The sequence below is a fragment of the Anabrus simplex genome, chromosome X, assembly GCF_040414725.1.
Source record: "Anabrus simplex isolate iqAnaSimp1 chromosome X, ASM4041472v1, whole genome shotgun sequence".
In the NCBI taxonomy this organism is placed as follows: domain Eukaryota; kingdom Metazoa; phylum Arthropoda; class Insecta; order Orthoptera; family Tettigoniidae; genus Anabrus; species Anabrus simplex.
Window position 1 is genome coordinate 160,757,699 of NC_090279.1, and position 24,101 is coordinate 160,781,799.

The window sequence follows — 24,101 nt, forward strand, 5'->3', positions numbered from 1 at the left end:
AATAGTATTGCTTTCGTTTGGATACTTTGCAGTTCTCATATCAAGATCTGGCTTCTCTCTTGTTATACCTGTAAACAACACTGCTGAGGATCCCATACACTGGAACCATACTCTAATTGGGGTTTTACCAGAGACTTACATGCCGTCTCTTTCATATCCTTACTACAACCCCTACATACTCTCATAACCATGTGCAGAGATCTGTGAGATGCTATGTTGGAGAGCAGGAGTTTGATGCGCCAGAGAGCTATGTGGACAGGCAAATTGGCGAGTACAAACTCTGAAACTAGAAAATTCAAGTGCACTTGTAATAACTGCACATGTAGAGATGCAGCAGTCCAACGTAATGAGTTGGTAACTGTTACGAAGTGATACAAAGGAAAAAAAGAAAAGAAAGTTTTCTAACAGAATATATTTAATAGAAAATCATTTCATCTTATACGGCATCATGCCGAATCTGATATTTTTCCTTTCTTCTTCCTAGGTACTTTTGCTGTCTGATCACTGTCTTTTCTCTTCTTTACTAATGTTTCTTCTGTCTTGCTATCATCACGTTTCTGCTCCTGTTTCTTCTTTAACTTTTTTGTCTTCTCAATCCTTTTTCTGAAAGAACAAATGTTAACAAAACTCATAAGTTGATCAGCAGCAGAGAATTGGGAAATGTGAGGGGGAAAAAACATAACATTAGATGGGAGAGAGAGAGGTGAAATTGAAACTGAATCTGAACTTTACACTCCTGTTAAGTTAATAAACAGAGCATGGCAGAAACCAGAGAGAATAGCAAAATAATGTAATATTATCAGAGAAATGTGGGAAAAGAAATCTTAGGAAGATGAAAACAGAGAAGATGCATGTAGCTAGTAGTAAAGACATTCAAAAGGAGGTATCGTAAACTGCATGACTTACAGTAACATGCAAATTCCTTCCAACAAGATGTAAGAAAGTGTTCTCATAATAAAAGTAGTGAATACTTCTGAAAATCAGTTATGCGGTTACAGACCTTACAACAGTTCGACTTAAAATGGGCAATGAAATTACAACATTTTGAAAGAAAATCAAAGTTAAATATGACATAACTCAAATGTTTGATTTACTCAGTGTAAGAATTCAACTTGCTATGATTGCTGCATTACAAATAAAGGTAAAGTGATTTTCATTATGTTCTCAACCTTTTGTGTTTAGTTTAAAATATTGTTTTGTTTCTCCTGAAAACTTAAAAGATGGTACTTCAACAATGTTTTGGCATGGCAGACTCAAATTATTGAAAAAATGAATACTCTTTCCCCAGTTGCTGGTCATCCACAATTGGTAAAGAAGAGCATTCTTTTCATTTGCTCACTTAAGTTATTCAGCAGAATGTAAAATTTTAAATATAATTCCCAATATTATGCAAACTCAATCACAATATATACTGTAATATGAATATAAGTTTAGAAGCAAAAAAGGCTTTTGTAAAGTCCTTTGTGGGGAGTGTACTACTTTATGGTTGTGAGAGCTGGACTATTGGGAAAAAGGAAAGAAAGTCACTAGAAGCAACTGAAAAAAAAAAAGATGAATAAAAATGTTCTAAAGGAACTCAATGAGCAATGGAGACTGGTAAAGGGTATGGAAAGAAGGAAGTCAAAACTTGTAGGTCATAAACGTCTTTGAAGGAAAAAATACTAAAAGGAAGAGGAAGATCAAGGAAGACATACTTGATGGGATGTAAAAACTCCAAGGAAGTGAAAAGAACAGCAGGATTGGAGTGACAAGGCTTAGCCTTTAGTGAATGCTTATAGGTCGAGGTCCAAGAAAATATGGTACTGTAAATGTTGTTCAGCATTTTCAAGGGTTCCACTATCAGACTGCTACAAAGTTCTAGGTGAAATGAAGCTGCATCTTTCTTTTTATTCTTCCGCTAGTGGCTTTACGTCGCACCGAGACAGATAGGTCTTATGGCGACGATGGGATAGGAAAGGCCTAAGAGTTGAACGGAAACGACCGTAGCCTTAATTAAGGTACAGCTCCAGCATTTGCCTGGTGTGAAAACGGTAAACCACGGAAAACCATCTTCAGGGCTGCCGACAGTGGGATTCGAATCCACGATCTCCCGGATGCAAGCTTACAGCCGCACGGCCAACTCGCCTGGTGAAGCAGCATCACACTTCCACCTGAATATATAAGTGTGCTGCTTGCCTACTGGTCTGCCACTGTGTATGTACAATCGCTGATTGGCTGTTCTTTGGCCAATTATTGAAGTGATGTGGAGCTTGGCCTTGGCTAACATGCCTTGGCGGAGACAGGAAACTGATTGCTTGTTGCTTTCACTGGTATTGAACTACCAAAGAGGTAATAAGAAATAGAGGATTGTGGAGGCATTCAGCTAATTTTCAGAGGCTTGCAGGCTGAACACTGATAAGCATGACAGTCCTATAATGAAGGTGTTCGTATGTATGTTAGTTACGGGTTATTCAAACTATCTATCCACCTTGCAGTTTCTTGACTGATGTTTTTATGTGAGAGTACTGCAACTTGCATGTGGCCAGAGTTCTTAATGTTGACTTCCAGGTTTTTAAAAGACAGGGTTAACATGGACTGTTGCGCCAACTAGTAAGTAGGTATTGTATAATGTGTCACTTACTTAAGCTTCTCTTTGCGATGCTTCTCGTATGCCGGTATGGTTGATATACTGTCTCTGGTGGGGGCTTTGGACTCCAGCTTACGACGCGCTCTCTTGCTTGCCTTCTTTAGAGTAAGCAGATACTCAGGTACATCGCAGCCTGAGTCTCGTACCACATGGGCAATGCTAAGGGACAAAAATTAGTGCGTCTTGAAAGGAAAAGTATTCACTTCTTATTGATCAGAACATTAATTTACTATCATTATTATCTACCATGCTGATCTCTGGAAAAATAAAAGTCAATCTTACACAGAATCCCATACAGGTGTATTCAAAGGTTAATTAGAAAGAATACTGACAAGATAACACGCAGATCAAGATACTCACCTACGCAAGCACACAGTGTCATCTTCTGTGAAGAAGGTAATTGCTTTCCCTGGACGTCCTGCTCGTCCAGTCCGTCCTGGAACAAAGGAGTTTGGTATGATACAGTGTCAAACAAGGAGAGAACACCCTACCATAGCTCTCTTTCTATATTCCGCATGGCTTTACTTCTAAATTGACGTTTCGCAAAACAAATGAGCATCACCTTTCCTCTGTTGCCAGCACGCTATTGTTGCAAGAACAGCTGATGGAATAGACCGCGGCAAACAGCCCTTGTAAAATATAACACCATTCTCAGAAAAGGTAATGAATCTGGACTGAAAACAAATTCACAAAACTACACTTACTAACAACATCCGACACTAAAAAAAGATCATTGTGTTAGTTGTTTTTAGACCTTTATGACTTAATTTTTGCACTGCTTTGCTCATTGGCTGATGATGACACTTCAAATGTGTTGAAACCAGTCGCAAATGAACAGGTTGTAACTTCTATTTAATTTAATTTAATTTCGCACAATGTGCATAATTAGAGGACATACTCTTAAGCATTTTCACAGAATTTTGCCAGAGATATTTCTCTGCGCTTACATGTCATTACGTGATATCTGTCACATGGGTTATCACAAAGTTTGCACACACATAGTTCATCCGGTTGGTGGTAGATGTCTCTCGTGCAGATACCGTGGTGAAAACCATGAACAGCAAAACGCGTCATGAAGTGTCTCAATGCGTAATTGGCTTTTATCCATTCTCTGTTGACCATCGCATCTGTAGCGTAAAATTCAGGAAATATTTCTTCTCTTTTTCCTTGCAGTTCACGGTTCAACTTAACAACAGAGTATTGAAAGGTGGATCCTTCCTTCTATTTAATATTGTATACTAAAAAAAGAGTATATATTATTAAGAATAAAACAGAATGAGCAAATAACACATCACCCACCGCTAATGGCTGGCAGAGGAAGGAGGTTATGGGCTACAAAGGGAACACTTCAATGATCTCAGAGTCAGTGGAAACCTCCAACAATGAAGCACTGTCATTATCACCAGCTCCCAAAGATATTGAACTTTTGACACAGGTCTCCACTACACCTTCATTCTTCCATGCCTCCCGTATTATTGTTTGTACGTATATGATGCACACAACTTTCCTCCAGTCATCAGCGCTGACATTCACCACAGCTTCGATTAACAGTTTTTTCCACCTCGGAAACAGTAAACCGCTTAGTACACAAACCAATGCACGATTGTAAATAAAACTAAAGCTATTTTTATATACTGAACTATTAAACCTGTATTGTACTAACTTATGCTAGGCTAAACTGTAAACTATGCTATACTAGAGAGATAAAGACTAATATGAAAAACATTAATTACTGAAGAAAAATGCAAAAGATCGCAAACCGTACTGAACACCATACATGCTGAGCGAGATAGGTTAACACGTGGTGAATGTAAATATTAGTGTTGGCAACTAGGTTTCGAGATCGTATTCCATTGATATATGTCAATATGAATGGCAGCTTTGGATTGGTTGGGTGTCTACATTTCAGCGCATAACCACTGGACAGAGCCAAAATCGGCCAAAACGTCAATTTGGAAGTAAAGCAGTGTGGAGTATACCTAGGTAGTTATCCAGTCATCACTAAAGTTATGGAGTTGTGTGATATCAAAAAACTTGAGCGCTTCCACCAAGAGAAAATGAGATTCATCTTGAACATTAAGTGGGAGGATTATGTGACCAACACGGCAGTTCTTGACAAAGCGCAGCTAAATAGCATTGAGACAACAATCATCGCTCATCAACTGAGTTGGTTAGGCCATATTCACCGCATGGGTGATACCAGGCTTCCCCGCCAAATTCTTTATGATGAACTTTGCTCCGGGAGTAGACGTCATGGAGCCCCTCTTAAGTGTTTTAAGGACCAGCTTACTGTGCGTTCACTGTGGCGGAACACAACATCCACCGCTGTGAACTTGTTTGAAAGAGAACGCCGCAGACATCAAGAGGCTAAGCGACAAGCAAGAAAACTCCATCAATTACAACCCCGCTCTCCTCCATCCATTCAGTGTGATTTGTGTGGGTGTATGTTTTATGCCAGGATTGGTCTGTTTAACCATCGTAAACACATCCATAAACTGAGTTGAACTGGTCAATGTATGCAGGAAGAAGTTAAATACACTCAGATCAAGTTACAGCCGACGACTAAAGTTGTCCTCCTTCACAAAATCTATAGCACGGTATAGTTCTAGACTCTACTATATCTAACTACAGGGCTTTATTTTTAAATCTTCACCGATGACAGAGAGTTTTCCTTCTCTGCTGTCAGGTGTGCGATAACAATGGTTCTGTCCTTCAGAGCTGGTCTGTAGACTGCGATAGCTAGTGCTCAATCAAAGGTCAAAGCCGTGGATTGTTCATTTGCTAAGATGCTTTCATTATAGCAGCGCATCTTTGTGTGTAAAAAGATGAAATAAGTTTACATTATCGCTGAGGAAGAGAATGTTTGTTTTCTCGAAACATATACAATGTTTTTAGTGAATAAATAAGATTGATAAACTTACAGTGTATCAGCAAAGCAGATTTTTTCCCCATCTTATTTCAATTTATTTATTTACTCTATATGAGAAAGTATTTTAAATACGAATCAGCTAGTCGGAAGTGCTTGCAGACAGTGATCAGTGTTGGTGTCTTTCCCTCTTCGCTCCCAAACAGTGTGTGATTTTTACTCTGAGGATAGACTGAAAGGAGAGGTTTATCACATAAATCCTCATTCACTGGAAGAACAAGAAGAAAACATTATGAATGAGATCAGAAACATTACAGTGGAAGAACTCACTTGCCTCAATCAGAATTTGCTTTCCAGACACCATACTTATATACTGTAAATCGTTACAAATTTCGTTGCGATCCGTACTGACAGACATCAGTTACAAAATAAAATGTTAATTAAGGTCAAACTAATCAATACTTGTACTACACATGAAGAGTTACAATTGGTCAGTACATGTTTCGATTTGTTTCAAGCCAACGTCAGCTGACAAACAATGGTAAAGAATAATAATATATCTATATATATAAAATAAGAGTTTTGACTGTACATTGTTCAGAATTTAAAATGAATGGTATTTCTGTATCTGTTGTGACCACAGTAACAACGAAATGCACGTTTTAATTTTTCGTAATTTCTGCCTGTATATATGTACATACGTACATGCATCACGAGAAAGCGGCTGAAGATAATTTAATGAAAATCGGTATGTAAAGTTGGGAAATAAGTCACTACAATCTAGGCCATAAATAAATTTATTCACGCTGAGTGAAATGGTAGTTTAGGGGAAGGCCTGAAATTTAATTCTCAAATATTTATGTTCTTAATGGTCCTTTCAATAAATACTACATAACTAAAATTATAAAGAATTAAATTTGCGATCATTTATATCTTACACATTTTTACCATCCCGGCTATGATAACAGATATACTGATAAATCTGGATCTTTGTTGCTAAGTACATATTAACGCCAAGCCACATGAAAATGGGTTAACAGAATTTAATGAAAATCAGTATGTGAAGTCGGGGAATAAGGAACTACAGACAAGGCTATAAATAATTTTATTCACTCTGGATGAAATGGTAGTTTAGGGGAAGGTGCATAAAATTTCATTTTTAAATACGAGGTGTCCGGGTTAAAGGTATAATAATATAAAACTTAATAATTTGAGAAATAATGGAGATATTTATTGGCAGTTTGTTTCTACAACTACAGTAACTCAAAATGTTTTCTGTGTTCGCTTGCGGTGGCACCACACGCACATAACGGCATTGTTCTCGAGAAGCGCGCAAGTAACCATGAGGACTCCACAGCAGAAGGTGTTCTGTGTGCTTTCGCTTGCGGAGATAAAATCCGTTACACTAGTACAACGTAGATTTTGGCATGAGTATGGACGGTTATCAACTGATGATGTTCTCACTTACGTAACAATCATGAAATGGGACAGGCGCCTTTTGAGAATCTGGGACCTTGCTGTCGATGTCGGGCCACCATGCCAAGCACACAGTTTCAGAGGCTACTGTTGATTTAATCTGCGAGTCCTTCAAGCGGAGCCCTCGTAAGTCAATTCGACAAGCAAATAGGCAGTTACAGTTACTTCGTTCGACAGTACACAATGTCATCCACAAAAGGTTGTGCCTACGGGCGTACAAACTGCAGCTTCGTCAGAAAATCAAACCTCAAGACAGGACGCTACGGAAGGCATTCGTGGAACAATTCTGGCAAAAATTGATGAAAACGAGGCATTCCTCGGTTCAGTATGTTTCTCGGATGAGGCTACATTCCATATTTCCGCCATGGTAACCAAGCACGATTGCCGCATATGGGGATCTGAACTCCCCAGGTAGTGATAGAGTTGGAACGGGACTCTCTGAAAGTGAATGTTTGGTGTGGATTGTTGAAGGACAGGGTTATTGGCCCATTCTTCTTCGTGGAACCTACAGTTAATGGAACACGTTACCTAGACATGTTGGAGCAGTATGTTGTGCCACAACTTCCTCGTGATGTGATCTTTCAGCAAGATGGTGCACCATGCCATTATGTGGAAGTTGTGAGGGATTTCTTAAATCGTGAGTTCCCAGATCGCTGGATTGGGAGAGGTATCTATCAATTGCTTGGCCCCCTAGAAGCCCCGACATTACGCCAAACCAAGTGTAGCAGATACCAGTTTGTGATCTACCAGATCTGCGTCATCGCATTCGTGCAGCTATCGCAAATGTTACGCCTACAATGCTAAGAACACTTGGAGAGAATTGGAATACCGATTAGATGCCTGTCACGCCACTAATGGTGTGCATATCAAGGTTTATTAGGTAAGTAAACAAACATTTTGAGTTACTCTACTCGTAGATACAAACCGCAAGTAAACATCTCCACTACTTCTCAAGTTATTAAATTTTATATTATTATACCTTTAACCCAGATACCTTGTATGTATGTTATTGGTCCTACTGAAAAGTACTACATAACAAAAGATAGAGAATACAATTTTGAATCATTTATGTCTTATTCATTTTTACCGTACTGACTATGGTAAGAGAGGTGGTCTTGGTGATTGTTGTTTTAAGAGGAAGTACAACCAGGCAACCATCCTCCTATATAACACTAATCAGAGAGAAAAATAGGAAGGGGTCCAGTGCATCGAAAATTGAAGGTTTCGGCTTTTGGCACGATTGTCTTACAGCGAAAAAATTTATGGTCTTTGGTCCATATCGACAAGGAAAATTATGAAGAAGTTTATAAAATAAGAAAAATCGAGGAACGACCGCTTGAAGAATAAGACAAGAGGGAGTCTTGAAAGAAAGGAAGACTCGCTTTACATTAGATGCCGTAATATCACAAAATCAGAAGAAAACTAAATGTGAAGGCCTACAATATCGAAAGCTCATAAAATTATTCTAATAATATAATGTTATTTGATTTACGTCCCACTAACTACTTTTACGGTCTTCGGAGACGCCGGGGTGCTGGAATTTAGTCTCGCAGGAGTTCTTTAACATGCCTGTAAATCTACTGACACGAGGCTGTCGTATTTGAGCACCTTCAAATGCCACCGGACTGAGCCAGGATCGAACCAAGTTGGGGGTTAGAAGGCCAGCGCCTCAAACGCCTGAGCCACTCAGCCCGGCATAAAATTATTCAACAATAACATTACAATGACCATTGATTTTTGTGATGTACTCTGTCTTTTCTGTTGCCACTCATTTCCGATAGATGGGATTACTGCTGCGTACCGAGTAAAACAGAATATCTAAATATTGGCGGGAAGTAGCTGGGGTGTTAGATAACTTTCTTCCTTAACATGCCATTCCTCTGGTTCATGCATTTTCTGACGCTAATGGTAGGTCAGAGCCTCTGTGGATCAGGCGGCAGCGCGTTGGCCTCTCACAGCTGGGTCCCGTAGTTCAAATCCCGGTCACTCCATGTGAGATTTATGGTAGACAGAGCAGAGGCGGGACAGGTTTTTCTTTGGGTACTCCGGTTTTCCCTGTCATCTTTCACTCCAGCAATACTTTCCATTGTCATTTCATCTGTCAGTCACTAATCATTGCCATCGAGGAGTGCGACAGGCCTTGGCAGCCAGAACGATTTCTATCCTCGCCACAAGATAGGGGCTTCATTTATTCCATCCCTGGCCCAGTCCACGACTGGAAAACAGGTTGTAGGTTTTCAATTTCAATGATATGTCACACACTGGTTCATCATAGTATTGCAGCTATTTGATACCTACACTGAGGCGCTGATTGAAATGAGCAGTGTGCTCACTTAACAGAATAATGGCAGAGGGGTGTTTACAGCTGTCTGTGGCCTGATCATTCCAGCTCTGGGCGGTTGGATCTGCAGAGTAGTATTGTTTGTTACCCCACCAGTGGTCGTTATATGAGCAAAATGCTCACGGTCATTGAAAATCATCTGCTCTTTTATACAGCATGTTCGCACTGCAGTTTTGAAAGAAGGATGGATGCATTGAAACACACATCTGTGACCTTGAGAAGGGACACGGAGAGAGGAATTATCAGTGATCATCAACGGTGAGCATTTTGCTTCCCGCGCGACCAGTCACGTTGGCACTAATTTCTGTGTTATAGTTTCACTATTGCTGTATGCTGTTTCATAGTTGAAACAGTCCTTTGCAACTTATTGTATTAATGTGTTATGTAATTAGTGCATGAAGATGGCTTCAAGTGATGACATTTTAGCTTGGTTTGATGAAATTCCTGTGATCAACTCGAGGGCGAAAACAGTGATTCTGACTGTAAAAGTGAACACAGTGAACATAATACGCCTACGGATACTGAACAGTCCAAGCTCGGAACTGTACCTGGAAAGCAACCTGTGGCTGGGGAACAACATATTTTGGAGGCAAATAAGAATTTCATGTTTAGTGACAATGTTTACATACAGAAATATAAGGTGACAAAGTGGGGCAGACACTCCCTTGTGACTGGCAGTAGGCAAGTGGGCCTGCCATCATAGTGAAAACACCCCAACTTGACTGTGACTGATAGTAGGCAAGAGGGCCAGCCATTGCAATGAAAATTTCCTAACCCAACCTTGAGGTGAAAAAAGACATACATATGGTGACTTCCCTGTCGCATTTCTGGGGTAACGTAAAGAGCTATACAATTTAATACACCTTACTCAGAATGTGTGCACTACTTAACCTAGAATTCCATAGCAAAGCATGGGTACATCAGCTAGTTGCCTTATAAAATAAAAGACATACATAAAATCTACCTTAAAAGCATATGAACCTTTGTGAGGATCCTTAAAATTAATGTCCCTTGAAAACAATGGGGTAGGTAAGGGTTATTCTGCCCAAAGGCAGGTCCGAACCTCCGCAGAGGTGTTCCTGAGCCGGAGTTTACGTGCGGTAGGGTGGCCAGTTCCTTTCCGCTCCTCCATTCCCTTACCCCCCACCAACAGCGCGTGGCACCCCATCCAACTCCTGACCACGCCCAATGTTGCTTAACTTCGGAGATCTCACGGGATTGAAATAATAACATTAAGTTATTTATTAGACCACCTAATCAATACAATATCGTCTTGGATGATTTACATAAATTTTTTAACTAATAGTGGTACATGTTTCGCCTTCCCTGAAGGCATCATCAGCCATAGTCTTAACCTTAAATTAAAAATAAGCGTCTAAATAACATGTAATAATGAAATGAATTTTATAAAATCTTGAAGAGATTTGAAGTAAAATAACATTAAAAATAACAATAGTGCGTGACGATGGCTTCAAGTGATGACATTTTAGCTTGGTTTGATGAAATTCCTGTGATCAACTCGAGGGCGAAAACAGGATCCTCACAAAGGTTCATATGCTTTTAAGGTAGATTTTATGTATGTCTTTTATTTTATAAGGCAACTAGCTGATGTACCCATGCTTTGCTATGGAATTCTAGGTTAAGTAGTGCACACATTCTGAGTAAGATGTATTAAACTGTATAGCTTTTCACGTTACCCCTCCAGCACAAACCTTCAGCTGTAACACACGTAGCAAGAAGTCTACTGTTACAAATACTTCTAACTCATAACGTTACAAGTTATCTTTGTCACCGTCAAATGATTCCACTATTATATGCTTTTTCAACTAGAATATCTACAAACGCACAATTTACAACATTTGAGCATTACTTCAAATTTTGAGATGGTCCATAGAGATCCTATTTGAAACTGTTCTTCAACTTCTATTCTACAACTTCATATCCTCAACGTGTTCTACAACTTCACCATATGCCTCTGACTTATGTCTTTTATCTTCAAGATCATGATTAACTTCGGACCTCTCGACTAACTTTGACTTTTATTCTCTCTTCTTTACTTTGATTATATACGATTTTTCGCCATCGTCTAATTATAACCGCCAGACTATCAACTTTATTTTTATGCAATCTTACTACTTGTTGTTTAACAATCTGTTGTTTTATCCATTGCACTTATTTTAGCAGCCCTCTAATGTTAATTTTGTTAATACTTTCACTATTATATCTCATCACATTGTATTTTTAAACCATCATTGTTATTTTTAATGTTATTTTACTTCAAATCTCTTCAAGATTTTATAAAATTCATTTCATTATTACATGTTATTTAGATGCTTATTTTTAATTTAAGGTTAAGACTATGGCTGATGATGCCTTCAGGGAAGGCGAAACATGTACCACTATTAGTTAAAAAATTTATGTAAATCATCCAAGACGATATTGGTTGATTAGGTGGTCTAATAAATAACTTAATGTTATTATTTCAATCAAATATCATCAATACGGACCAAAAATGATATTTATTACGTGTAAGATCTCACGGGATCCGGTGTTTCAACACGGCTATGGCCGTTGGCGAAAACAATGGAATGTCATGTTAAAATCAATATACATATATAAAATAATTGAGTATTAGGTCACAATAGAAGATTCCAGCTGTATAACAGGAGATCCATTTAATGGATTTAAAACTTGCTGCACAGCATACATATGCACCTGCCAGCCATGACTGTTGAATCTATGGATGACTGCCACATGGTTCCTCTGTTCATTTGTTCTTTTCCATTACTTACATTGATCTGCTAGGCCCCTACACTCTTGCTGTTTCTGCCCTTTGTTCTTAGTCTTCCTGTATGCACCTTTATCTTATTGTCTCTCTCTCTGTTTCTTTTTACAATTTGCTTTACGTCGCACCGACACAGACAAGTCTTATGAAGCTGGAAAGTAGAAACAAGCTGACTGGGAGTTAAGAACAAATAGATGTAGAAGAACTGGAAATGATGAGGAAAAAACATGTCTAATTTTTGGCAACAATGTCAGAAGTCAATGGAGATTGTCCTTCTGTGTTTCCATATTTGTCCTCATTTCTCTTTCTGTTGTTACTCTTCCCATACTGACCAGTCATTATGTTCATCCTATTCATACTCCTCTCTCTAATTATTTCCTCACTGTTGGGGATTGTGTTCTCCATAGAGACTTACGTGTATATTTCTCCACTCTTTCCCATTGTAAGCCAGACACAAAACCTTCACGAGGGAGGTCTTAGTTGCTTGCTTTATGGTGTTGGACCAATGTGTAGGAGTACGTCCAAGCTTTCGTGCCAGGGACACTTCCTGTGGTGATGACCAACAGAATTTGCCTGGTGTGAAAATGAGAAACCATAGAAAACCATCTTCACGGCTGCCGACGGTGAGATACAAACCCACCATCGCCTGAATGCAAGCTTGCAGCTATGAGACCCTGGCGCTTCTATTTCTCACCAAGAAGTATATGCAGGGATAATATATAAGTAATAATAATAATAATAACCTTCAAATGTAGTTGTCCGTAGTGCCATGGTTTGTTGCAAGTACGAGAAGAATGTGTTCAAGCAAAAAACGTGTGAAATAACACTCAGCCCACGTTACACTATTACTGTCCCTTTTTGTCATAAAAAGAAACAAGAGCGTCTTCTATTGTCCTTCAATGCATCCGTACTCTTCACGTCTAAAAAAAAATACACACTTGCGTGTTCCACAGAACTTTTCATGTTCCTAGGTATGAACACACTGCTGTGTACTGCTTTCAGAAAGAATGATTTGTTGCAGATCATTTTTGTCCTCAATCACTCTGCTCTTCACTGTTCTTACCTTCACAAAAATTCTTGTTCTTTTAGTTTATGCTGTTCTTGACTATACTGTTTTTCACGAGAGTTTAACCCTTATGTAAACAAATAGGTGGAGCACCTTGGCTTTGCACGTGGACATAGACGTAATTGATTGGGGAAGAAACCATTGCACTAACTCGACTGTATGCGAGCTCAAAGAAAGGTAATACGTCGCATTAATTTAATTTTAATCGAAACCGACTTTCAACCTATTAGGTCGTGTTACGTACATTTAGTACGTGTTGAAGAGATGTTAAGTACAGAACAAAAATGGCCATCCAGACACCAGTGGGATCCGAACCCACAACCTCCCGATTTCGCGTCGGTTGCTCTACCAATTGAGCTATGGTGGCCTACGCCATCTTTGTTCTGTTGGAAAGGATCTAAGCTACAGGTCTGGTACTACTACCATCGCACTATAGAGTGCGTTTAAGTTGCCCGTTGAGGGCCAAGTCAATGAATAATGAATGTTCACGACCGCATTGTAATCGAAACCGACTTTCAACCTATTAGGTCGTGTTACGTACATTTAGTAAGTGTTGAAGAGATGTTAAGTACAGAATAAAAATGGCCATCCAAAGAAAAAAGTCCAACAGAAAGAATTGATCTTGAAATGTTTTAACTTGTCATAAGCACAAAGTAGAAATGTAAAATTTATAAAGAGCCTTTCGATTTTGTGAAATCCATAATAATCATTACCATTTCGGTATTACCGTAGTACATGTGAGATAACTGTAGGAACTACGGAAAATCCGTAGTAGTTGGCAACTCTGTATATGACCCAAGTAGGCTACATTTATGCTTCTGGCAGCTTATCTTGTTCTAACCTGCATAAAACAAAAAGACTATACTGTTCAGCCTAGAAAAGTTTCTATTTCGATGTTACTGATACTTTTCATCAGGGCCGATGACCTTAGATGTTAGGCCCCTTTAAACAACAAGCAAGCAAGTACTTTTCATCAAGACTTCAAGAAGAAGTGTTTTTATAAATTCTTCTTTATGATTTTTGGTTATGCTTTTTTACCTTAAGACAAATTAAAACATTTCAGACCAATTCTTTCTGATGGACCTTTACTGTAGTGTTTTCCTAGAATTTTTCTATAAACTTTATATTTCTTTTTCAAGGCTGAAGAAGGCCTAATAGGGCCAAAACATGTGTCATTGTGTTTTTACTCAACATTTAATATAGTGACCAAGGCGGTCTGTTGAAATGACACATTTTCTTCATTGTTTAGCACTAACAGTGAGAAAAATTTAACTAACCCTACTCGACAATGGTCCCAGTGATGCCACATTTTAGCAGTGCTGTCACCACGTGGTTGAGTTTGCTCTCTATCGCTTTTGTAATATCATGCGGAGTCATACTTTGTCAGCTATTATTTATTGCTTTACATGTTTTCTTTTCTGAATATTATTTTTTTTGTTAGTTTATTTTTGCTATTTAATAAGTGGCTGGTTGTACAATTTCCCAGGAACATACTGCCTGAGCCATGGGAGTAAGCTTAAATCCTGTTTGAAGGACCTCACAGGAGCAATTCACTTCTCCGGAAGATTATTATCCAATCCGGGTAAAAATATTTCATTCACATTCTGACTAATTGTGGTTTCCTTTTTTTTTTTTTTTTTTTTTTTTTTTTTTTTTTTTTTTTTTTTTTTTTTTTTTTGATGAACTAGCATCTTCGTATGATGGGTTATTCCTGAAGTGTACCATTAACAATTAGCATTAAATAATACAACTATCAATCTATTCTGTACTAATTTTTTTTTTTTTTTTGCTATTTGCTTTACGTCGCACCGACACAGATAGGTCTTATGGCGACAATGGGATGGGAAAGGCCTAGGAGTTGGACGGAAGCGGCCGTGGCCTTAATTAAGGTACAGCCCCAGCATTTGCCTGGTGTGAAAATGGGAAACCACGGAAAACCATCTTCAGGGCTGCCGACAGTGGGGCTCGAACCCACGATCTCCCGGATGCAAGCTCGCAGCCGCGCGCCTCTACACGCACGGCCAACTCGCCTGGTTATTCTGTACTAAAGGATGATAGTATATCACAGGTGGAGGTAACTATGGCAACGCAGCGCATGTCGTCGTTACTGTTTTAGCCACTCAAATGTCAGACTACAACTCTCGTGGTCTGTAAGGTAGCAAGCAAATTCAGTTATTTTTACAATAAGCAATCAACTATCAAGGGCTTTTGTGATTTGATGCGGAGAAAGAGAAGGCTAATTTTCTCTGTCCAGTTGATGCAGAAAGGCAAATTTACCTATGCGATGGATGTAAGAGATGGCACTTGGTGGGAAGTCGTAGTTGATGACCAGGTTAACACCCTTGAAGTCAATACCACGGGCCATCAGCTCGGTACAGATTAGTACCCAGATCTTACCCTCTCGGAAACTACGCACCACGTTGTCCCTCTGCAACAAAAGACACACATACACTCAGCTTCAATTACTGTGTTGATGGGGGATTGTACCCAGGTGTTAATATAAGCAATGATCTTCATTAGGGTAATTGCATCAATTAGGTCGTAAAGAAAGATTACAGATCACTTCACACGGTTATGAAGGTATTTAGGGGTTCTAGTAAAGATGTAAAGGAGAAGGTGAATAAGTCTCCGGTAAGACTCCAATTAGAGGACAGTTCCAATGTATGGGACTCACACCACAAGTACTTGATTAGAGAACTGAAAAAGGTCCCAAGAAAAGCAGCATGATTAGTTCTTGGTAATTCCCAATAAAAGAGTCGTTTTATAAAAATGTTGCAAACTATGGTCTGAGAAGAACACTAGCTGCTCGACTAAGTGGTATTTGCAATTTACAAACTTCATCATATAGATCTCTATTAATACAGCTTGATTAAGAACTAGTATTAGGTTTAATGGTCCACCCAATCAATACACTTCACTTTACAAGTGAGAACATATTCATATTATGTATATAATATAATATAATATAATATAATATAATATAATATAATATAATATAATATAATATAATATAATATAATATAATATAATATAATATAATATAATATAATATAATATAATATAATATAATATAATTATAATATAATCAACTTCCAGAAGACGGAAAGGACCTTTGTCTGAAGAGCATAAACAGGCACTTGTCGCTGGGCTCAGAAGATACTGGCAGGAAGTCAAAGCCGGAACAAGAACAAGACCTAGACACTGAAATGAAGTTGGTTGTTACCACGCAGTCCATAGAGGCTCAACTCGATGTATATATTAAAAAAAAAATAATAATATAAAATATATACTTGTAAAGTGAAGTGTATTGATTGGGTGGACCATTAAACCTAATACTAGTTCTTAATTAAGCAGTATGTTCTGAAATGTCTGTGGAGAAATGGCGTGGAATGATGTTATTAGACGAATAAGCTTCAGTGGAGCTTCCATGAACTTGCGAGATGTTTTATTCCTTAGATCATAATTCAAGGAAATTAAAAACAATAAAATTGTTCCTTTAAGGATCATGATTTAGTTACTAAATACAATATAAATTATGCAAGAACCAGTGAATGGATTTCCATGGTTGATACCTTAAACAAAATCCTTGCATAATTTTTTAAGAACTCAACTACTAAGCTGAAATTTTTTATAATTTTAAATACAACAGATGGTCACAGTGTTCCCTTGGAAAGTCACTGTTTTGTTTTTTATTGAATTTAATCAAAGGTGGAAACCCAGGAAGTGGGACTGTAATACACACGTAGTGTGTGCCCTTATTACGGTGGAACCTCGATTCTCCGTTTTTCGAGGGACCGCGGGAAAACGGAATATCCGGGAACGAATGAACCATCAACAATTTGGCTAAATTTCACAAAAATGAAATATGTATTATTATAATCTTATAAACACTCCTAAACCAAACCAAACTACAGTCCCAATGGACCTTCTTGCCCACCAAACGACCGCTGCTCATCCCAAAAGCCTGCAGATTACTAGGTAACACATGGTCAGTGTGACGAATCCTCTCGGCCGTTATTCCTGGCTCTCTAGAACGAGGTCCTCATCTCACCATTCGATAGTTCCTCAATTAAAGGTAATCGTAGAATGAGTGAACCTGGAATCAGCCCTCATATGCAGGTAAAAATGCATGACCTGGCTGGGAATCGAACCTGTGCCCTCCGGGTGAGAGGCAGACAAGTTAGATCGCGGGGCTGGCTTCAAAGATTAATTACCGGTAAGCAACTTAAAAATCTTGAAAGTTTACATTCAGTTTTACCGTGAAAACTTCTTTTAGATCAGCAACGTTGATCAGCCAAACTTCAAAAAATCTAATACCGGTAACGCCAAGCCAAACAACAATCAACCATAAGTAGTTTTTAATTCTCTGAAAATGAATGAATGAAAACCTACAACCTGTTTTCCAGTCATTGACCGGGTCAGGGATGTAATGAATGAAACATATATAGGCTGTTATTACAATGGGGTCGCCACTCCCAAGGTGATTTATATATTAATGAGTGATAAATGCTATGAAATGATAATGGAGAGTGTTGCTGGAATGAAAGATGACAGGGAAAACCGGAGTACCCGGAGAAAAACCTGTCCCGCCTCCGCTTTGTCCAGCACAAATCTCACATGGAGTCACCGGGATTTGAACCACGGTATCCAGCGGGGAGAGGCCAACGCGCTGCCGTCTGAGCCACGGAGGCTTCTCTTTTAATTCTCTAATCTAATAAAATAAAGCACATTAGACACAAAAGCGCCAACATGATGGCAAAATACCCTTTTTTTAATCTTCCATTTTAATTTGGTAACGGGTACCGGTATACAGTTCGTAGTTATAGTTGATGGAAATCGTGTTCCACGTAAATTAGGCCTACATCGACTTTTAAAGGTTATGTTGAACTCGAGAATATGGTTTTGAATGTAAATATTGATTCTCGAAAATTCTCGAATGCATTATATTCAGTTCTGCCCATCCTAATCACAATCAAATTGGAAAGAGAAAAAATATAATCTAAACTTCAGAAATTACGGTTATTCGTGACCTTCAGTTCAGCTGGAAAGCACGCTCGCTGTACAAGTCGGTACGAGAGCGAAATGCTACAAACTTTTTAAATGTAACGTGCACAAATAAAAGACTGCGATTTTTATAACATTTTAACACAAAAACATGAAATTCCCAGTCTTATATTAGGACCAAAACAGTAATAGGCAATCCCAAAACCTTCCATGGCTTTATGTATGTAAGGTGCAACATCTGTTCTGGCCTCGATAACATAATCGTATATGATAATATTGAAATACTAAATTTGTGTTAAGAAGGAGCAGTTGCGATTTCTGCCTGAAACCCAGTGACTATACAATGCCCTGAGGGAATTGCCGGAAACCAGTTCGGCGATACAATTGAAAGAAGTAAAAAATATAAACATCTAACCCTGGACATAATGTAGACGTTTTGCAAGTACGAACATTTGACGAAACTCGTTCAGTCTTCAAGTAAAGCTGTCGAAATGTGCTCTGTCTCCTTCCAATTGTTGTGGCCACTCTCTGCTTTATGAATTTCCGAGGATTCTCTAAACAATACCACCCGAATGCAATGCTAAGATGGTCCCTTATACAAGTGCACCGCCAATCGCTTTTCCAGTACAGTACTTCCTCTAATTATCGCAATGACGGAACATTAACACCAAGATCCGTAAGTAGCCTATGCCATAGCCTTTCATGAGATACAGTTTCTTGAAATACGCGTGATCGAGGATTTAGCGTTGATGGGACTGAAATTTCTGAACGGTTGACCCGGGAAATCGTTTCTTCGAGGAACAGACAATACGGGGTTTTTACAGTGTGATTTAATTGGGATGCTCGCGGGACCACGTAATTTGAACGGAGAATATGGGAAAACGTAGTTTCCGGGGAACGTATAATCGAGGTTCTACTGTATTTCTTAAGGTACGTCTTTTTTCAGGATATTATTAGAGACAGGCTACTTACTTGCAGCTGTGTCCTATCAGCATGTATTACATCAACATTGATTCCATCGTATATGAGCTCCGTAAAGAGTTCCTTAGCTCGCTCTTTGGTCTGTACAAACACTAGAACAGGCGGTGTCAACCCCTAAAAACATATAACATTATAAAACACAGAATTACTAACTTTTGTAACAAGTAGATGTACTTCTAATGAATAATAGCCAATATACAAAGGGAGTTCAATTTATAATGCAACACTTTCTTTTTTTTTTCCTAAAAGGAGGTTGGTTTTTATTGAGGATTCAAATACATCATGCTATTCCCCAATCCTTTTGTTACAATACCCTATTTTTCAACATAATCTCTGTTCAATGCTTTGGCCTTACGCCACCGTAATGTGAGGGCCTATATGCCTGCACGGTCCCACTCGACTGGTCGATGTCAGAGCCAACATCGTGCTGCAACGATAACTTCCCTATCATCCATGTAGTGCATCCTTCATTGGGACAAACAGATGGAAGTCAGAAGGCACGATATCTAGACTGTAGGGTGGATGAGGAAGAACAGTTCACTGAAGTTTTGTGAACTTCTGTCACGTGCGCACACTTGTCCGAGGTGTTGCGTTGTCGTGGAGAAGGCTCACCATGCTTTTGTCCACTGCCAGGTCTCAGTAGACATTCTGCAAGCGCCTATGAATATCTGTGATGCCCTGATTTTCCATCAAAAGAAAGTCAACAATTGCTCACTGTTTGGTACGCACCTCCGTAACAGACGCCTTTTTGAAGGCTAGTTATAGCGCTGCTACCTATCAGAAATTAATGAAACTGTACGAGACGAAGCGGGAATATTCAAAGATGTCCCAAACAAAATTCCAATTTTTAAAAACCAAAATTGGCAGAGAAATAAAATGTGTTGCATTATATATTGAACGCCCCTCGTACTTCCTTTTCAAAACCACATGATAAAAGGATGCTTGCTGCCATGAAAAGCAGAGCAACAACAGACGTTATTAAGTGAAACAAATCATTTTCTAATTCTTATGTTGATATTATTATTTACAGGCATACAAGAGGATGCAGCAGCACCATGCCAGAAAAGCTGTGGAAGAATACAAGAGTGGCTACAAGGGAAGATAAAAGGCTGCAAAATAAAAGATGAGAACAGAGAACTCGTTGAGTAAGAGCATCTGAAAGGCTCCAATGAACACAGGCTTTTTACCAGAAGTTAAATGAGTCTGAAAAATTTTCAAGTGAGAACAAGTCTGTGTAGAGATGAACATGGCACAACCTTGAGCAGTGACAAAATGATATTTGACAGGTGGGCTCAGCATTTTAATGAACTCATCATCATCATCATCTCCCATTATCCAGCTGTAGCCGGGTATGGGCAAATATGGTCCCTCCACCATTCCTCCAACACTGTGTCTCAGTCCAGGTTTCTTTCTCTAATACTGCGCTGGATTGTGTCCTTCCATTTCAATCGTGGTCGTCCACGGCCCCTTTTTCCTTGCATTTGCATTTCCATCATCTGTTTTCGCTTTATGTGCCCAAACCATCTTAGTCGGCTCTTCTCTATTCTATCATTCATTTTTTCCACTTCAATGTCTTCCTGTATTTTCTCATTCTTTATTTGGTCTCTTCTACTCTTCATTCATTTTGGCTGCCTGTGTTCGACTCTCATCCTTCTTTGCCAATGTCCAAGTTTCTGCTCCGTAAGTTGTTATGGGTACGTAATACATCTTGTATATAGTTTCCTTTGCTTCCTTTGTGGGTGAGGTTAACTTCCGAAAGTAACCAGGGGAACCTGACTCCTACAGAGTGCGTTCCCAGGTGGCGGATAGGAGGCCCCTACAGTACGTAGGGCTGGTTGAAATACCCAATACAACCCACGGACCAACAGGTAGCCCAATTCCTGGGGGCTTTAAAATACTGGGACACCCTCTCTCCAGGGGGTCATAAGTATGGAGGGCCCTTGCCCTGGATTGTGGGTGAAGTTCCCAACGGCATCTATGGTGGAGAAAACGAACTTCAGTACGGCAGCAAACCTGTAGCGTCCGTACTCCAGAGGAGCGGCTACGAAAGGCGGCGTCTGTCTCCATGTTAGGGGCGACCTAATTTTGAACCTGACAGTAGGTATAAAATGCCTTTGGGTGTGGCAAGCCCATTGTAACAATAGCCTATACAGATAAAGCAGATGTGGTTTAATGAACTATTGAATGGAAATTTACCTGATAATCAAGGAAGGATAGTCACTGCAGAAAATTCATACAGCCTTTGAACTGAAGTGCAAGTGCCAGTGCCAACCACTGATGAAGTACTTCTTACTATTAGAAACCTAAAGAAAACAATAAAGCTCTAGGAATGGACCTCGTCCAGTCAGTACTTGTGAAACATGCAGGACGAGAATATACTAAACTCCTTCATAACCTAATAACAGAAAGATTTGGATTTCCGAAGAAATACTTGATGAATGGAACTTGATCATTATGATATATATATGTCCAATTCACGAGATGATGTAATGTTTTTTATAATTGGCTTTACATTGCACTAACATTTTAGGTCTCATGGCAACGAAGGGATAGGAAAAGCCTAGGAGTGGAAAGAAAGCGGCCGTGGCATTAATTAAGTTACAGCCCCAGCATTTGCCTGGTGTGAAAATGGGAAACCACGGAAAACCATCTTCAGGGCTGCCGACAGTGGGGTTAGAACCTACTATCTCCCGGATGCAAGCTCACAACCGCACGGCCAACTCACCCGGTGAGAGATGATGTCACAGTACTGTACCTTTTCATTGCCCTAATTGAAAAAACGGAGAGTTGAAATCGTCATTTGCCGAGAATAACGGTAAAGTTTCGTTAACCATGCGGCGGAAAATTCGAAGTAAGGAAATACAGACTAATGGAATCCATGTGGCCGTTAATATAAGGTAAAAGATACAAACGGAATCCAAGTGGCCGTGACATAAGAAAAGTGCACTACAAACCAACAGTATGAACATTCAAAGATCGCAAGGGAAAAAAAAAAAAAGAAGGGAAAATACTCGGAAAGTTACAAGAAGTTAATAATACAAAGAAATAGCAGATTTTAGGGAGAAGATGCTAAATTATCGAAGAATTTAACTAAAATTCGAAGTCCAAACGCTATATTTCTCGTAAACATCTAAGATCATAGGCAAAATACTCTGCATGAAATGAAGATGACTGAATGGAAAGCAGGGTTGAGTTAAAGATCAATGAAAGTTTATTGAAGAAGACTTCCAAAAACGATATCTTGAAGCAATTTTAATATAAGCCTGACAGTATTTAAGCCACCACCCGTGTCATTAAGACTGCAATAGATGAATTTACGTCATCATATTCTACTCATAAGAACATAGAGATTTTTTTTTTACGTCGCACCGACACAGATATGTCTTATGGCGACGATGGGATAGAAAAGGCCTAGGAATTGGAAGGAAGCGGTCTTGCCCTTAATTAAGATACAGCCCCGGCATTTGCCTCGTGTGAAAATGGGAAACCATGGAAAACCATCTTCAGGGCTGCCGACAGTGGGGCTCGAACCCACTATCTCCCGATTACTGGATACTGGCCGCACTTAAGCGACTGCAGTTATCGAGGTCGGTAGAGATAATTTAGGAAGAGGCTTTATAACTAAGGAGATCAGGGAATTAATGATGTATTTGTCTATGTTTCTCATGTATGTACGTGAAAATGCTGTAATGGCCGACTAGACTGGAGATGGGATTGGCGACAGAAGGGAACCGAACCGGCTTTGCCCGACAACAGAAGTCCTGCGACCATGACTCGGAGATGCCACAGACATAAACCAGAGATGATCGCCACATAAAGGACGAAACTACAGCAGTCCCAGCCCAAAAACACAGGCAGAATAAGATAAGTTTAAAAGCTTTATTTCAAAATTAGATATTTGTGTAGTATCATGTAGTAATTTGTTGGTTGTGTTGATATAAGGAAACGATCGATATATCTTCGAGAGATGACTTACAAAGATAGTTTCACTGCGAATATATTTATAGTGCTGTTCAAATGAAGTTTTTAGGTAGTACTCCAAAGCATACAAGAACTTCCATATGTAGGAAATGTCGCATTCGCCAATGAAGCATTATACTAATATCTCGTCAGTCGATCTTCAGAGAGTTTTGCCATTAACAATCTATTCTAATGTACTTGGAGTGCATAATTGGTGCGTATTGAATTGTAGGTTACCAAGATCATAATTAACATCAACTTTTTGCCAAACGTGAGTAAACATAGGTTATATATGTGTATATTTTGACAAATGAAGTGCATATTGTCAGAGATAGTAGTTATTGATCCATAAAATTATAATTTTATTGGGATGTGGAATTATACAAGTCGAGCGTTATATTGAGTAGACCAAATGAAGTTTATATACGCGGCAATGTAAGGATATGATGGAAATATGAGATAGGGAGTGCAAATGATAAATAATAGATATCCTTGAATATTATTTGAGGAATTATAATAAATGTGAGGACGTATGAGGAGAGAATTCTGCGAATAATTAATTAATGTAATTGTGTGTAACACAGTGTAGGATTATGGTTTTATTTGACGCCTATAGCGACGTAATCTCGAATAACCTATAATGTGAGGTAATGGCCATTTGAAAATGGATTTACAGGATGTTAATGGAGTATGGTCATCGAAAATAATCTCAATTAACCTATTACTCAGACTACTATGGCAACCTCGAAGAAAATTTCACATGCTATTTAGTTTCAGTTAATTTAAGCTGAAACACTAGATTGTTGTTGGCAGGTATGATATTAGTGTCATCGTAATGTTAGCTTATCACTATTAATGAATTAGGAACTGTCATCTAAGATATTCCTCGACTTATTGCAAACATATAATTGAATTTATTAAGCGGTGCAACGTATTATAACCTGAATGCAAAGTTGTTGAGCCTATCTTGGAGATTTTACAGATTTCATAGGAATA

General features: G+C 38.9%; 1 protein-coding gene across 2 annotated transcripts in view; it reads right to left on the reverse strand.

Moving 5' to 3' along the window:
- Positions 1–397: 397 nt before the first annotated feature.
- ais (aramis) overlaps positions 398–24,101 on the reverse strand; it is a 91,493-nt gene continuing 67,789 nt past the window's right edge. The window contains exons 9-13 of one of the 2 annotated variants that reach the window (XM_067159305.2): positions 19,137–19,259; positions 15,438–15,588; positions 2,987–3,062; positions 2,621–2,785; positions 398–603 (exon numbers count right to left, since the gene is read on the reverse strand). In XM_067159305.2, the coding sequence (XP_067015406.2) occupies positions 447–603; positions 2,621–2,785; positions 2,987–3,062; positions 15,438–15,588; positions 19,137–19,259 (672 nt within the window). In that variant the 3' untranslated portion in view covers positions 398–446. The remainder of the gene's footprint in view (positions 604–2,620; positions 2,786–2,986; positions 3,063–15,437; positions 15,589–19,136; positions 19,260–24,101) is intronic. The other variant, XM_067159306.2, reaches the window with a different exon arrangement.